The sequence below is a fragment of the Trematomus bernacchii genome, unplaced genomic scaffold (genome assembly GCF_902827165.1).
Source record: "Trematomus bernacchii unplaced genomic scaffold, fTreBer1.1, whole genome shotgun sequence".
Classification (NCBI taxonomy): Eukaryota; Metazoa; Chordata; class Actinopteri; order Perciformes; family Nototheniidae; genus Trematomus; species Trematomus bernacchii.
The window spans coordinates 11,372,640-11,386,132 of NW_022987851.1; the positions used below are offsets into that span (position 1 = coordinate 11,372,640).

General features: G+C 46.6%; 1 protein-coding gene across 1 annotated transcript; it reads right to left on the reverse strand.

The window, feature by feature from the left end:
• Positions 1-1,720: 1,720 nt before the first annotated feature.
• On the reverse strand, positions 1,721-9,418 carry LOC117468885 (extracellular calcium-sensing receptor-like). The gene is given in 10 exon segments (XM_034113252.1): positions 1,721-2,421; positions 6,588-6,711; positions 6,820-7,047; positions 7,396-7,666; positions 7,751-7,853; positions 7,856-7,958; positions 8,117-8,386; positions 8,590-8,676; positions 8,908-9,202; positions 9,294-9,418. Coding segments are annotated over 10 exon segments (2,292 nt in total). The 5' UTR covers positions 9,404-9,418.
• Between the last annotated feature and the right edge of the window lie 4,075 nt (positions 9,419-13,493).

Below are 13,493 nucleotides of genomic sequence, written 5' to 3' on the forward strand. Positions count from 1 at the left end.
CGCTCACATCTGATTCTATTCTTCATATAAGATTACTTAATTTTATAGGCAAGGATATTGTATGTTGTGCCACCCATCAGGGAACAGGCTGGGGGCAGGACAAAGTACACCTTTTAATTAATTACGTTAGTTTAATAAAGTAAACTTTACAATAAATGCTATGTCATATCAGCAAATACATTATTTGTTTCAGCAAATAAGTCTATAACCATATATTTTATTTTGTATTCTTAAGTTTTCTTCATGGAATAATGAACACACCAATATCAGTGTTTTTTTTATGAAAGCAACATGGAGAAGCTAGAACATGCAATAATATAAAGGGTTTCAATCTAGGAATAATAGTTGAACAATCCATTCGTGTATATGCACATGATATTTGATCTGTTCGTCTCAAATGCAAAAATGCTAAATATGATAAAGGAAAGGTGTACAATTCAGATGGTAAAGTAAGAGCAACCTAGGCTGAGTTATGATTCTTTACTTAGACAATGGTATCTTTACATCAAACTGTCATATATTTGCTTGTGTTATTGCATTAAAACACAGGGAATGAAGGGAATAATAAAGGAATAATCAGTTTTACCCAGACATTTAATTATTTATGAACATGGGTATTTTCAATAACATACCAATTACTATGGTCTTTGGTCCACACCCAAACAGCTTCTAAGTTCATTGAACATTAAAGGTCCCATGTCATGGCCATTTCTACTGATCATATTTCCATTGCTGAGGTCTACTAGAATAGATTTCAATTGTGCAATTTTCCAAAATTGCATTGGTTTCTCATACAGCATCTCTGTATAGTATGTGTATTCACTCTCTGTCCTAAACGGCTTGTTGGAGCTCCTGCCCCCCCCCCCCTCCCTGTGAGCCCAGTGTGCTCTGATTGGTCGGGACGTTGCAAGCTTGTTGCTGCGAGCTGCTGCGAGGAGCGGACAGATTTCCGGGTCGGCGATACAGCGAGAACAAGCGAAACTCATCCTGAGCACACACAAACACTCACAGCCGAAGTAAAAACAATAAGTGTGGCTTGATATTGAGTAAGAAAAAGGTTTATAACGCTGTGAGAATGGGTTTGCGGAGAGCATTTCTCCGCGATCCCAACTCGTCTATTACCAGCGTTCAGGGAGCTCTATGCAAGTCAATGGGGACTCCCTGTTAGTTAGCCAAGGGATCCTGGTGTGTGAGGTGCTCCGCGGATGGGTCCATTTGGGCCAATCCGGTCATTTGTTGTTGATTTGGGTATTCACACGTCACAGTACCCAGGAAGCAAACAATGGAAAATGATAAATCTCCAACGAGGCGTTTTGGGGCAGCATAGACTGTGTTAGAGTTTTACTCGCTACAGGGTGTACTTTGAGGGTTTTTTACTCTGCAGACCGTTCACATGCATAAAAACCTTCATAACACACAAGGGGATGGGTAATAACCGGAAAAGCATGATATGGGCCCTTTAAGCTTATGTAAAACTACCAAGGTGACGATGTTCAGGAACTTAATTTTTCACATGTGAATGTGTGGACAGGGAGAACAGAGTTTTTGGCTTGTAAGTACACAAATGTGGCTGCCAATGCCATTGGTTATTGACCTGTTTGGTTTTTGACCCGTTGTGTTGTCAAACCTTCCCATTGGCCTCAAATACCACCTCATTGTGATGTGACTTTTAAAGTGCTTGTGTGAACAGGACTTCTATTTGGACAAAGGAAATTAAACATTAAAAAGTGATGAGTTTGGCCTCATTGAAGCTATCTGGAAGATTCCTTGCCATAAATGCTAACAGGAAACTAAGTATAGCAAGTAATCCAATATAACCCATTAACACTGCAAATCCAACTGTGGACCCGACTACACACTCATACACTATTTTGTCATTGTAGTATTGAGTGTTTTTTTGAGGCACTGGTGAGGAAGAGACAAGCCAAGCAGTACAAATCACTGCCTGAATGGATGTAAGAAGCAAAACTGTCCCTCTCTGCTTTCCAGCACCAAACCACTTCAGGCTGGCTCCACCTCCTGGCTTGGAGGCCTTGAACACAGCCAGAACCACCATGGTTTTAACAAGAATACAAGAGATACAAAGTACAAAGCTTATCCCAAATGCTGCATGTCTCAATTGACATGTCCAAAGTCTGGGATGGCCGATAAACAGCAGTGAACACAGGAAACATAGCTTAAGTGATGCTAAGAGCAGGAAACTCAGTTCTGAATTGTTGGCGCGTACCATGGGTGTGCTACGGTGATGGATAAAGATTCCTAGGACAACAGCACAGATACACGTGCCGAGTAAAGATGCGGTTGTCAAGCAGATACCAAGAGGCTCTTGATAAGAGAGGAACTCCGTTTTTTTAGGAAGACAGTGGTCACGCTGGGGGCTGGACCAGAAGTCCTCTGGACAAATGCTGCACTCCATGGAGTCTGTTAAAATAAGGGAAAAGAGAACACTGAAGTTAAGTTGAATGGGCCACTAATGCCCAAAACGTTATATCTCTCACAGGCTCCGCCCTCTGCTGGACTCTATGGGTACTACCTTATCCCGCGTGCATTCTCCCACTGAGACTTCTATAGACGTAGCCGGCCCAGGGCGGGCCTACCTGAATGCGCGCGCATCACACCGTATAAAAGGAGGCCTCGCCTCCTGACTATCATCCTTTTTATCTTCAGCAGCGGAAGTGATTCCACGAGCTTCGAGACGATTGAGAAAAAGAGAGTAAAGTGTAGGACCTACCCGAAATGCCCGAATCTAATTAGCCTTCTGCTTCACGTCCTTGGGGCCTCACCACGCGGTGGGTAATATGGGCCCGACGCTGACATGCTCAGACTGCCAGATGATCCCGCGGCTCACACGAGAGCATCGTGGGCAGCACTTCCTGGCGAGGGCTACCCCGCAGGAGGAGTCGGTGGATCTGGAGCTCGACGTCGTGGACGTAGGCGATTCGGGGAGCGAGGTGACGTCTCCCGGTTCTTCCGATGGGGGACGAGGAGGACGCCTCGCTGACCGGAGGTCCAACTCTCAGGTCTGCGCGGATTGATTTCCCGGCGGTGATGACTCTGGCGGCGGAGCGTGTAGGCTTACCGCTCCCCCCACCGCTGCCACCGAGGCCTGTAAACCTCCTGAGATTTACGGCCCGGTGCGTCCGGCGCAGCCGACCTTCGTTTCGCCCCAGCTGCCAGAGGTATGGCTGTGTGTGGAGGCGACATGGCAGCAGACATTTAAAACGAAGGCCCCGATAGCCGCCATGGCGGGTATCGTTAAGGTGGTGGATCGCTCGGACACGACATGTCCAGGTGTGCCCCCCCCCCCTCGATGAGAGTCTGGCGGCCCATCGGCTTCTGCGGCTGGTTGGGCGGAGGGTAAACGTCCTCTGCCCCGCTGCCCCGGGACCGACACACCTGGAATATCTGGATAAATTGTTCAAGCTCGGTACGCAGATGGCGGCTGCGGCCGATAATCTTGGCGTGTTGGCGTCTTCCTGATCACCCTCAGGCAGACGCCCCCGCCCTCCCGTCTCAGGACGAGAGCGATTATTCGGACCACGCTGTTAGTCAGATGAGTAATCTGATTTATGGCGTGGCCACCGCAGCAGGGCGGATGATTTCCCTGGCCACAGTGGCGTCTCGTCACGTGTGGCCAGGGCTCACGGCCCTATCTAAGAAGGACCGAGAAGATCTCCTCGGAGCCCCCGTGTCCACGGAGGGGCTCTTTGGGTCGGTCTCCTCGGTCACCCAGCGCTTCAGCCGCCTAGAGGAGGAGAGAGTCCAGTTTAGCCGCATGCTATCGCTGGCTCCTCCTCAGGCCCCGCTACGTGCCCCCCTCGCGTTGCCATGCAAGGGAGGGAGCGTAGTACGACAGTGAAGCGTAGGGAGAGGCGCCGGCACGGGGGTCCCGTAGCTGCAGCGCCCTCCACCTCTACGGCCCACCCTGTGGCACCGGCATACCGGCAATCACGGGGAAGGGCTGCCCGACCGAGGCAGGCTCCGCAACAGCAGAGCACCCGGGTGGGGAGCTCCATCTTCGCGGAGTTATCTGCCTATTTAATGCCCAGATCTCTGTCAAAACTTTTAAAATAAAGATGGTGTTGATCTGTATCCAAGTCTGAGTGTCCTTTGTTTCCACAATACACTTGCACATGTTGATGACTGTACAAATTCCCCACTCGCCGCCGCAGCTATAGCTCCCGTTAGGGAGGAGGCTAGTGGGAGTGCGCAGATGAGAGTGATAAACCGCAGGCAGCACTGTTATAGTGCCGTGCGGGTACAGGGACATTATGGCCGACGTTTTTCTGTTAGAAAACATTCTATGCCTGAAGCTAAGACTCCAAATAATGCTGTTTACTATAGTGATAGGGGCTGCATTATAGCAACGCCCGCACTTGTAAAGAGGCGCGTGGCGGTGCGTTCAGGGGCCGAGGGGGTCTCCACTGGGACGGGTGACCTCCTACATCACAGTGTTCACGGACGCGTCCGGAATAGGATGGGGAGGGACCTGCCTGAAGAGAGCTATAGGTGGGCGCTGGGCTCTGACAGAGTTTCGACACAGCAACCTCCTAGAGGTACGGGCAGTAGTGTTAGTCCTCCGGCATTTCATGCCCCTAATTCAGGGGAGACATGTAATGGTCAGGAGCGACAACAGCACCACAGTGGCTTATATCAACAGGCAGGGCGGAGTCCGCTCCGCCTCCTTGTTGACCACAGCGGAGGAGCTGTGGTTATGGGCCTCAGAGGTGGTGTTATCTCTGAGAGCCCTCCATGTCCCGGGACTGGAGAACAGAGGGGCCGACCTCAGGTCGAGGGGCGGCCCCCTGCCAGGCGAGTGCTTCACCCGGAGGTGGTGAAGCAGGTCTGGGCCCAGTTCGGGAGAGCAGAAGTGGACCTGTTCGCCAGCCGGTGCAACAGCCACTGTGCCCTGTGGTTCTCCATGGCCCTGAGCGACGACCCACCCTTGGGGGTGGACGCGTTTGCACACGAGCCATGGCCAAGGAAGCTGCTATACGCCTTTCCACCGCTGCGTCTCATTCTCCCTCTCCTGGGGAGAGTGAGGCGAGAACGTCTGGCAGTCATTCTGGTAGCACCGAATCGCGTCGGGGCTCCGTGGTACTCAGAAATGACACAGATGAAGGTGGGCCAGCCCTGGGCGATCCCCCAGTTCTGGGGGGCGATGTCTCAAGGGGCAGGTGCAATCGGGGCGTTAGACACTCTGGGCCGTCCTCTTCAGGCTTGGCTCCTGAGAGGGACAGGCTGAGACAGGGTGGATTGTCTGACAGCGTTATTCAGTCTGTCCAGGCAGCTAGAGCAGAATCCACCACAGCCTGTTACAGGCCAAAGTGGCTGAGATTCCAGCATTGGTGTGAGGAACGGGGAATAGAGCCCCTATCTTGTGAGTTGGGCACTATTTTATCCTTCTTACACTTACTGGTGGACAGAGGGATGGCGCATTCCACGGTGAAAGTGTATGCAGCAGCCATCTCGTCCTGTCATGAGGGATTTTGGTGGCAGGTCAGCCTTTAATCAACCACTGATGTCGCGGTTTTTACAGGGGGTTAGGAGACTGCGCCCTGTAGTGCACGTCTCCACCCCGCAGTGGGACCTGCCCCTAGTGCTCGAGGCTCTGGCCTCGGGACCATTGAGCCTCTGGAGCTCTCCCCTCTGAAAGCATTGTCGTGGAAAACAGCTTTGCTTCTTGCCTTAACGTCAGCCAAAAGAGTGTCCGAGTTAACTGCTCTGTCGGTGCACCCGAGTTGTTTACTAGTTCGGGGTGGCCGGAGCGGCGCGACACTTAGACCGAACCCCTCCTTTGTACCTCAAGACCTAAGGAGTGCATTCAGGTCGAGGGCTATTCAGTTAGGGGGTTTTAGTCTCCCCCCCATGGGGGGCCAGGGAGGCTAAACTGCACCTCCTCTGCCCGGTGCGTGCGCTAGCATGTTATGTGGAGCACACGGCTGCCCTTAGACGCACCGAACAGCTGTTCGTGTGCTTCGGGGGCGGGGTGATCAGGAAAGCTCTGTCCAAGAAACGCCTGGCAGGCTGGCTCTGCGAGTGCATTGCACATGCCTACGGACAGGCAGGGAGAGCCTGCCCCACGGGGATTCGTGCGCACTCCACACGGGCTGTAGCTGTGTCAACAGCCTTATTCAACAGTGTGGAGGATTTATGCACAGCGGCGTCTTGGTCGACGCCAGGCCCCTTTATAAGGTTTTATCTCTTGGACATGTCTGGCTCTTTCTCCTCGTCTGTGCTTGCTGGGGCAACACAGTATTTGTAGGGGGGGGGGGGGGGGATTGTGGGTCAGTTGGCATCTGACCCCCTCCCCGGACGTGATGCGCCTTCACCTTTCCTGGGCCCTCTGAGGGTCCCGGGATAGGCAAGGGGCGCGCTGGCCCGTTACGGGCGGAGGGGCTGCCCCCCCACATTTTTTAGTCCTCTCACATTCTGCACGGGGTCAGTGCTTGAGTGTGAGGCATGGGCCTCCGTTATTGCTCGCTATGTATCTAGTGATGGACATATGCTTTTTTTACACCTGGGCATCAAGAAAGACACAAATGTATAATCGCTGGTTTAGGATGTCGTTTTATAATGATACCAACCAGTTTCATTGCTGTACTTTCCCTCAGAACAAGCGACACAGTCATAACAGCAGACAGGCTGTCCCTTTTTTCTGGTCATGCGGCTACCTGGCGAACAGCTCTCACTGCACACGGACTGGGGTGGCTGTCAGGATTGTAAATGTTATAGAACAGTTATTCAACACTTTTTGATTGTGTTATTGTGTGTCATAAAGTACCAAGATAAAAAGAAAACACAATAAACAGGATTAACCTGTTTGAAGACAAAGCTCCAGGAGATGTTTTCTTCATCAAGTGTGAGTTCTTCACCTTTGGAGGCAGACTTCTTAACAACACCCACCTTCTGAACATTTATTTTTCCATCAGGGAGCCACTGCCAGTTCATGATGTCATATATTGGTAAGGCATCACCATTCTCATTAAATGATACTTGATCCCCAAATGTTGTTGTAAAGTTGACCTTTTCCAAGTAATGTATAAGCTACACAGGGATACAATACAGACATACAATTTGAGAAGGTGAGACAAAACATTTACTGTTGTTGATTTTGCATAAGTATTGTGATGTTCTGTATGATATATTGTGGATTTATTTTTCAATTATTATAGTCAAAAATATCAACCACTGTTGCCATTAAATAATTAAGTTTGTCACAAGAAAAAAAGGGAATTGTATTTGTTCTTGTAACTTCTATGAAGATGTCGTCCTCTACTCAAAGACAATCAGGAGAGTATGTCTTCTTTTCCCCAAATCTATTTCATTAAGTAACTCAAGATGAAGCAGGAGATTAAAAAAACTAAACAGGTGTAGTGCAAACTGATATCACACCTGCCATGGCTCCAGTGTTTGCAAATCAGCACAGCTGTGCACACTGAAAGGCCCTCTCCCTGGCACACAGCGCAGCATATCATCAAGGGCATATGCCAGGGCATACACAGCCATGTAGATATTGTATTCTGGCCTGAGGTTTGAAACATCCAAAAACTCAGTCTCCACACTTGCTAGATCTTCCTGCCCAGTGCATAGAGCTCCCCCAGCTTCCACCCAACCTGCTGGAGGTGGGGAAAATTTACACCAAAATATGTATTCCCAAAACTGACTTACCTGAAATGTAATTAAAACAAAGAATTAACAGAAATAGCAATTATAATTATGGAATTTACAGAAATGATTGTAAGGTTACACTCTTACCATTCTATTTCTATGATTATTGGACTTGTCTGGACTTGTTTTAAGTAGAAAATCCTTAAGCCCAAATATTTCTCCTCGACGGATGGCAATGCCAGGGTGCCACCCAGGTACGGCATGAAGCGGGGGGTCTGGAGCCCAGTTGCTGTAGTCCAGGCTTCACTGGCCATCCACTGCAGGCCTGTCATATTCTGCCTCACCACCTGTAATTTGCTCTCATTTAATCTAATTTTTCAGACTGATGTATAAATAACATAATTTACTTACTAGGAATGAATACTTAAACTATTACACATTATATTTAAAACCGATATTTTAGATGGGTAGATTATAAATAGATATAGATTGATACTGTAAATACCTCTTCCATTAGTTGAATCATGTGGATCTGATGTGCAAACACAATGACCACACGAGCGGTTGATTTCTTCATTAAATTGACAATCCTCTTAAATTCAGCTGGGTTGTCACCCCAGGGCAACATCTCAGAGTAGGCCAGACAACTTCCAATAGACTCAGTTAAGTCAGATTGGAAGGATCGGGCAACATTGCGGCCATAATCATCATCACTGACCAGCAGACCGGCCCAAGTCCAGCCAAAGTGTTTCAGAATCTGAATCATAGCACGCACCTAAATGAAAATAGAGTACAGGGATACCTGTTTATGTCTCACAATAAAATAAGAGTCGATTTTACCACTACACTTATTTTCTATATCAACGTAGTTTCATTAAGGACACACAACGCAAACACAGTACATTTACACAAAATTACAGCTCAGTAAACTCTGTGTAAAACATATGCATTGCATTTCTAGAACATAGTTTGTTTCACCTGGAAAGCATCACTTGGGATTGTTCTGAAGAAAGATGGAAACCTCCGCCTATCACTCAGGCAGGAACATGTGGCAAAGTAACTCACCTATAAATACATACAGTATTCACACAAGTGTGACTTTTAAAAAATTAATTCAATTCAGGGTAAATAAATAAATAATTTCAGCTTTTATAAATGAACTGTTTTAAAATATGCATTAAAAAGATAACTTCTACCAAATAAAGCCTGAGATTTAATGTAATATTTACCATCCTTTCACTTTAAAATGTGAAGTATATACACATTTGGTGCATCAAAAGAACAGCTCAAACTTACCATGGGCAATTTGAATAAACCTATCACATCAGATGTGGCGATAGAAAATGTTGAAAAGGAATCTCCCACAATCCCAAGGACTGGGGGGGTCCCTAAACAGGTCTCTTGAAGCAGAAACTGCTCCTCTCGACCGCTGGCTAGTGACAATGCAGCACTGAATCCAATTACAAGTGTGGCACAGTTGTCATAAAGACTGTATCCCAGAGACACATTCTGTAGCAGGTTGGGGTTTTTGTTGATCTCATCAATAGCATAGGCCATGGTCATGGCATGTCTAAACCCTGGAGGGTCAAAACTAACAAAAAATGTTCTAGATTAACCACAGATTGAAAAATCAATATATAATGATCAGCAAATGTTGTCTACTTCATGTGTTTGAAACTTACCCTTGGCAGCTGACCTGATTTGGCTCTGACGTGAACGTCGGCTCATGGAAGACAGAGGTGTCGTGGACGTTAAACAGACCACCGAGGATCACATCACCAGCCTTGTGCATCTCATTAAAATCAAACTGTTTCCTTAATTTACAGGAAGAGAAAAGAGAGGAAGACTCAGACAAGAAACAAATCAAGAAGAGAAATGTGTCTAGAAATGCCCCCATAATGGCCCTCCTTCCTGGCTTCATGCAATGTTACCTAATTTTATAAGTAGGGCTAAGTCATGTCCTTTGCTGGTTTTCGTCATAGTTTCACACCGCCCATCGGGGCACATGCAGTAGTGTAAGGGCAGGGCATACAGATGGAGCATCTTATTTCAGACAGTTTGAAACGCGAGGGTCGTGATTGGTCCGTGATTGGTCCGTGATCGGCCCGTGATCGGTTCGTGATGAAGAGCCGGCCCGCAGTCTGACTTGATACCGCCCCGGTGATAAATACATTTAATTATTGTGAAGCCAGCTGCAATGGATCATTGATCCACCAGGGGGTGCAGTGGGGTTCCACACTGGAGCTCATGTGAAATCAACTTCGATACAGTAAACTGGATGGACAGTATGTCTGGAACTAATGTATAGCGGATCTTTGTTAAGATTCATATGTCACGGATAGGATCATAGTCTGTGCTAAATAAGACATGTAAGCATTTACAAAACATCACCATGTTGTTATTTAACAAAATAATGTTGTTTAGTTGAAAAAAACGAACGAGGGGAAATGCAGCCGGCTCTCGATTTTTAATCCTAATTTAATCATCATCTTCACCACGATCATTTATGTTTATGTTCGCCGAATTGACATGAAATCACTGACAAATATGAATATACTGTATTCAACTTCATTAAAATGTTATTAACGTGCCTAAACTCAGTAATTCACTAAAAATATTTATATTTTAATGGAGCCTTGTCAGGCAGATCAAGATCCCGACGCGTAGCGCAGGGATCTTGATCCCTGGGTGTTATTTTTCCCCCTAATGACCAAGTCGCTGCAAATTATCCTGCTTATTACATGGCCACATTCTCAACAATGTAACGACATGACTCCCAATATTAATTGAAATGCTTTTATGGATTTAGAAAATGTTTTTATTGATTTAAAAAATAGTTGTATGTATTGATTTAAATTGACATGCATCCGCTAAGAAAAATAGTCCGTTGTTGCGGTTTTTTTAAACAGTCAGAATGAAACGGCAGCTCTCAGCTGTGTGTTTACACACCTAATGGCCCATCAGCAGAGTTGGGTGTAACGCGGTATTACTTTTGTCGGTAACGGAGTAGTGTAACGCGTTACTTTTATAATTCAGTAATCACACTACAGTTACTAACATTGCCCCGACACGCGTTACTTCGTTACTTTTATAAAATCAGTCATAATCACACTGACAGACAAGAGGGGTTTCCGCCGCAGGTTTATATGTACGTAATCTGCGCGACTTGCGCGTCCACATCTCCTGCAGTGCTGCATAAACATGGCAGAGTCAGCGATAACTTTCGAGGGGTGGAGGTATGCCCATTATTTTGAGTTCGTCCGAAGAATAGACAGGAATGTGACGGTGAGGTGCAAACTGTGTCCAGGCCAGAAGCTGTTATACACTGCTGCAAACACCACGTCAAACCTCAACAAACACCTGCAAAGAACACATGCTAAGGTGAAGCTAATAGCTAAGGACCGGACCCCCGAACCCAGAGTGAGGATGTTGTGAGTCGCCGCCGCCGACTCCGAAGCGGCACAAAGTAGAATTTGGAGGACCGGTAACCAAAGCAGAGATGGACAGGCTTGTAGCATCCTTCATAGTAGAGGTAATGTTGCTCATTTGCACAGTGGAATCACCATCGCATCGTTCAGAGATATACTGCGCAAAATACAGATAGCAGGAGACAGAGGACAGCCATGGTCAGAGCTATCTGGATCAGTCTTATGCGACAATGGAAACTGAACTAAAGAGAACATTTGAAACTTTAGCAGTCTGCATGATCTGCCTGTAGGGAGGGGCGGGCCGGCCCTGCGAGTAAAGTAACGAGTAAAGTAACGAGTAAAGTAACGAGTTACTTTATGTAGAGAGTAACGAAGTAGTGTAATATATTACTTTTTTTTAAAGTAATATGTAATATGTAATATATTACTTTTTTTTAGTAACGACCCCATCTCTGCCCATCAGTCACAGCTCTCTCCCCCCCTGATCTTTCTTTTCCAACAGTTAAGTTAACTGTAGGTTACTCTGAGTGACAAGCTTACAGTTAGTGAAGTAACACTTTTTTTTTGTGAGTCACGACCTGGCTGTTTCATTCTAACATAACGCTCCAAATATGACTGTTTCCACTCGGACTTCAATACAGCAACACCATTGTTTGGTTTCCATGGTAAATTACAGGTCCAGCCAGGCAAAACAGTGCACTTCTCTTTCCCGCACTACTGTGACAGACCATGGGGCTGGGTCAGCCACTAACATATTCATATTTCTCTTCTCAAAAAGAGAAATATGAACGTTAGTTTTTAACTGAAATGATCAAATAAAGTCAAAATGTCACAGTGTTTACAAACATTGACCATACCTTTCACCAGCCCCCACCCCCCTATGTTGAATATACTCTTTGTTTAAAACTAATTGGCCATCAGAATGTGTGTGTCCCAACCCCCCCCTGTGATATCTCTTCTCCAGCAGTCTGTAGGTTTGTGTTCTTATATTTATGCTGTCGCAGTTCCTGTTGTTTCTATCGCGCATTGCCGGTATGAAAGGGTCTGTGCCGGAAATATCAAACATTTCATAAAAGTGAAAAACAATGAACAAGACTTAACGTATTAATAATAATTAATTATATTTATTCCGTTTGGATGTACGATTTTTGATGATAAATACAACTATGAAGCTTGTAACGGCATAATTACTTAAGCGGAGAACGGAGTAATTTAACGTTACAGCAGGCATAACAACAGCCGGTGTTTATTTTATTATTATATATAGTCGTTATTCATTTGTTTTAAAGCTCAATAAGGAAGATTTAAACTTTCACACACGTTGACCGGCGAAAAACTCTGCCTGGTTCCCTCGGCCCCCACCACGTTGAATAAACAGAAGAATTACATGAATTAAGGTGACTGAGGCTTTTTAACCTAGACTTTTCAGTGTCCCACATACCCACATACCGTTCACCATCCCCCACCCCCCTACTGTATGTTGATTTTTGACTGTTTGCCTACATGTAAATGGGTGGCATTTAGTACCTACCCCCCTCTGAGTGAATACCTGTTGTACTTGTCCGGGGCTAAGCCCATAGGACGATGCTCTGATGTCATCACCCTCGCACATTTGTCATATGTTTACAAAAAACGATGTTAACACTTTCTCGTTCTTAATATATGCTATATTTAGGGTCGATATGTGTTGAATTTACTTAAAATAGCAGATCACTGTGACCGGATATAGTTTTTTCGGCTTAGTGAATGTGTGTTCCTTCCCCCCCGTTGACAATTCACGAGCGTCTAACTCTCTCCCCCCCCCCCGTCGCACCTTCTAACAGAGCCCCCCCCCACATATCAAATCCCAATTTAACCCCTGGCCTCTGGAGCAGAAATGAAAGAGTTTTAAAAATGTTTACGTTTTTGGTAAGTTTTTAGGGAAATGTTGTAATATTGCAACGTTGGCCTTAGGTGGGAGCAGAATTTCTGTATTTCTACTCACATTGTCTGAATAAATATATTGAACAACTAAGGGTTAATTTGCAGGATTGATTGCTTACTTAGCCCTATATCAGTATAGAGCATGAATAATAATCACACATCACTCATATTTGAGTCTTGGTCGACGCCAGGCCCCTTTATAAGGTTTTATCTCTTGGACATGTCTGGCTCTTTCTCCTCGTCTGTGCTTGCTGGGGCAACACAGGATTTGCAGGGGAGGGGGGGGTTGTGGGTCAGTTGGCATCCGACCCCCTCCCCGGACGTGATGCGCCTTCACCTTTCCTGGGCCCTCTGAGGGTCCCGGGATAGGCAAGAGGCGCGCTGGCCCGTTACGGGCGGAGGGGCTGCCCCCCTCCTGCCGAGAGGCAGGGGGAGGATAGCCCCCCACATTTTTAGTCCTCTCACACTCTGCAGGGGGTCAGTGCTTGAGTGTGAGGCTTGGGCGCTGGCGCTCTCCTTGTTATCCTTAGG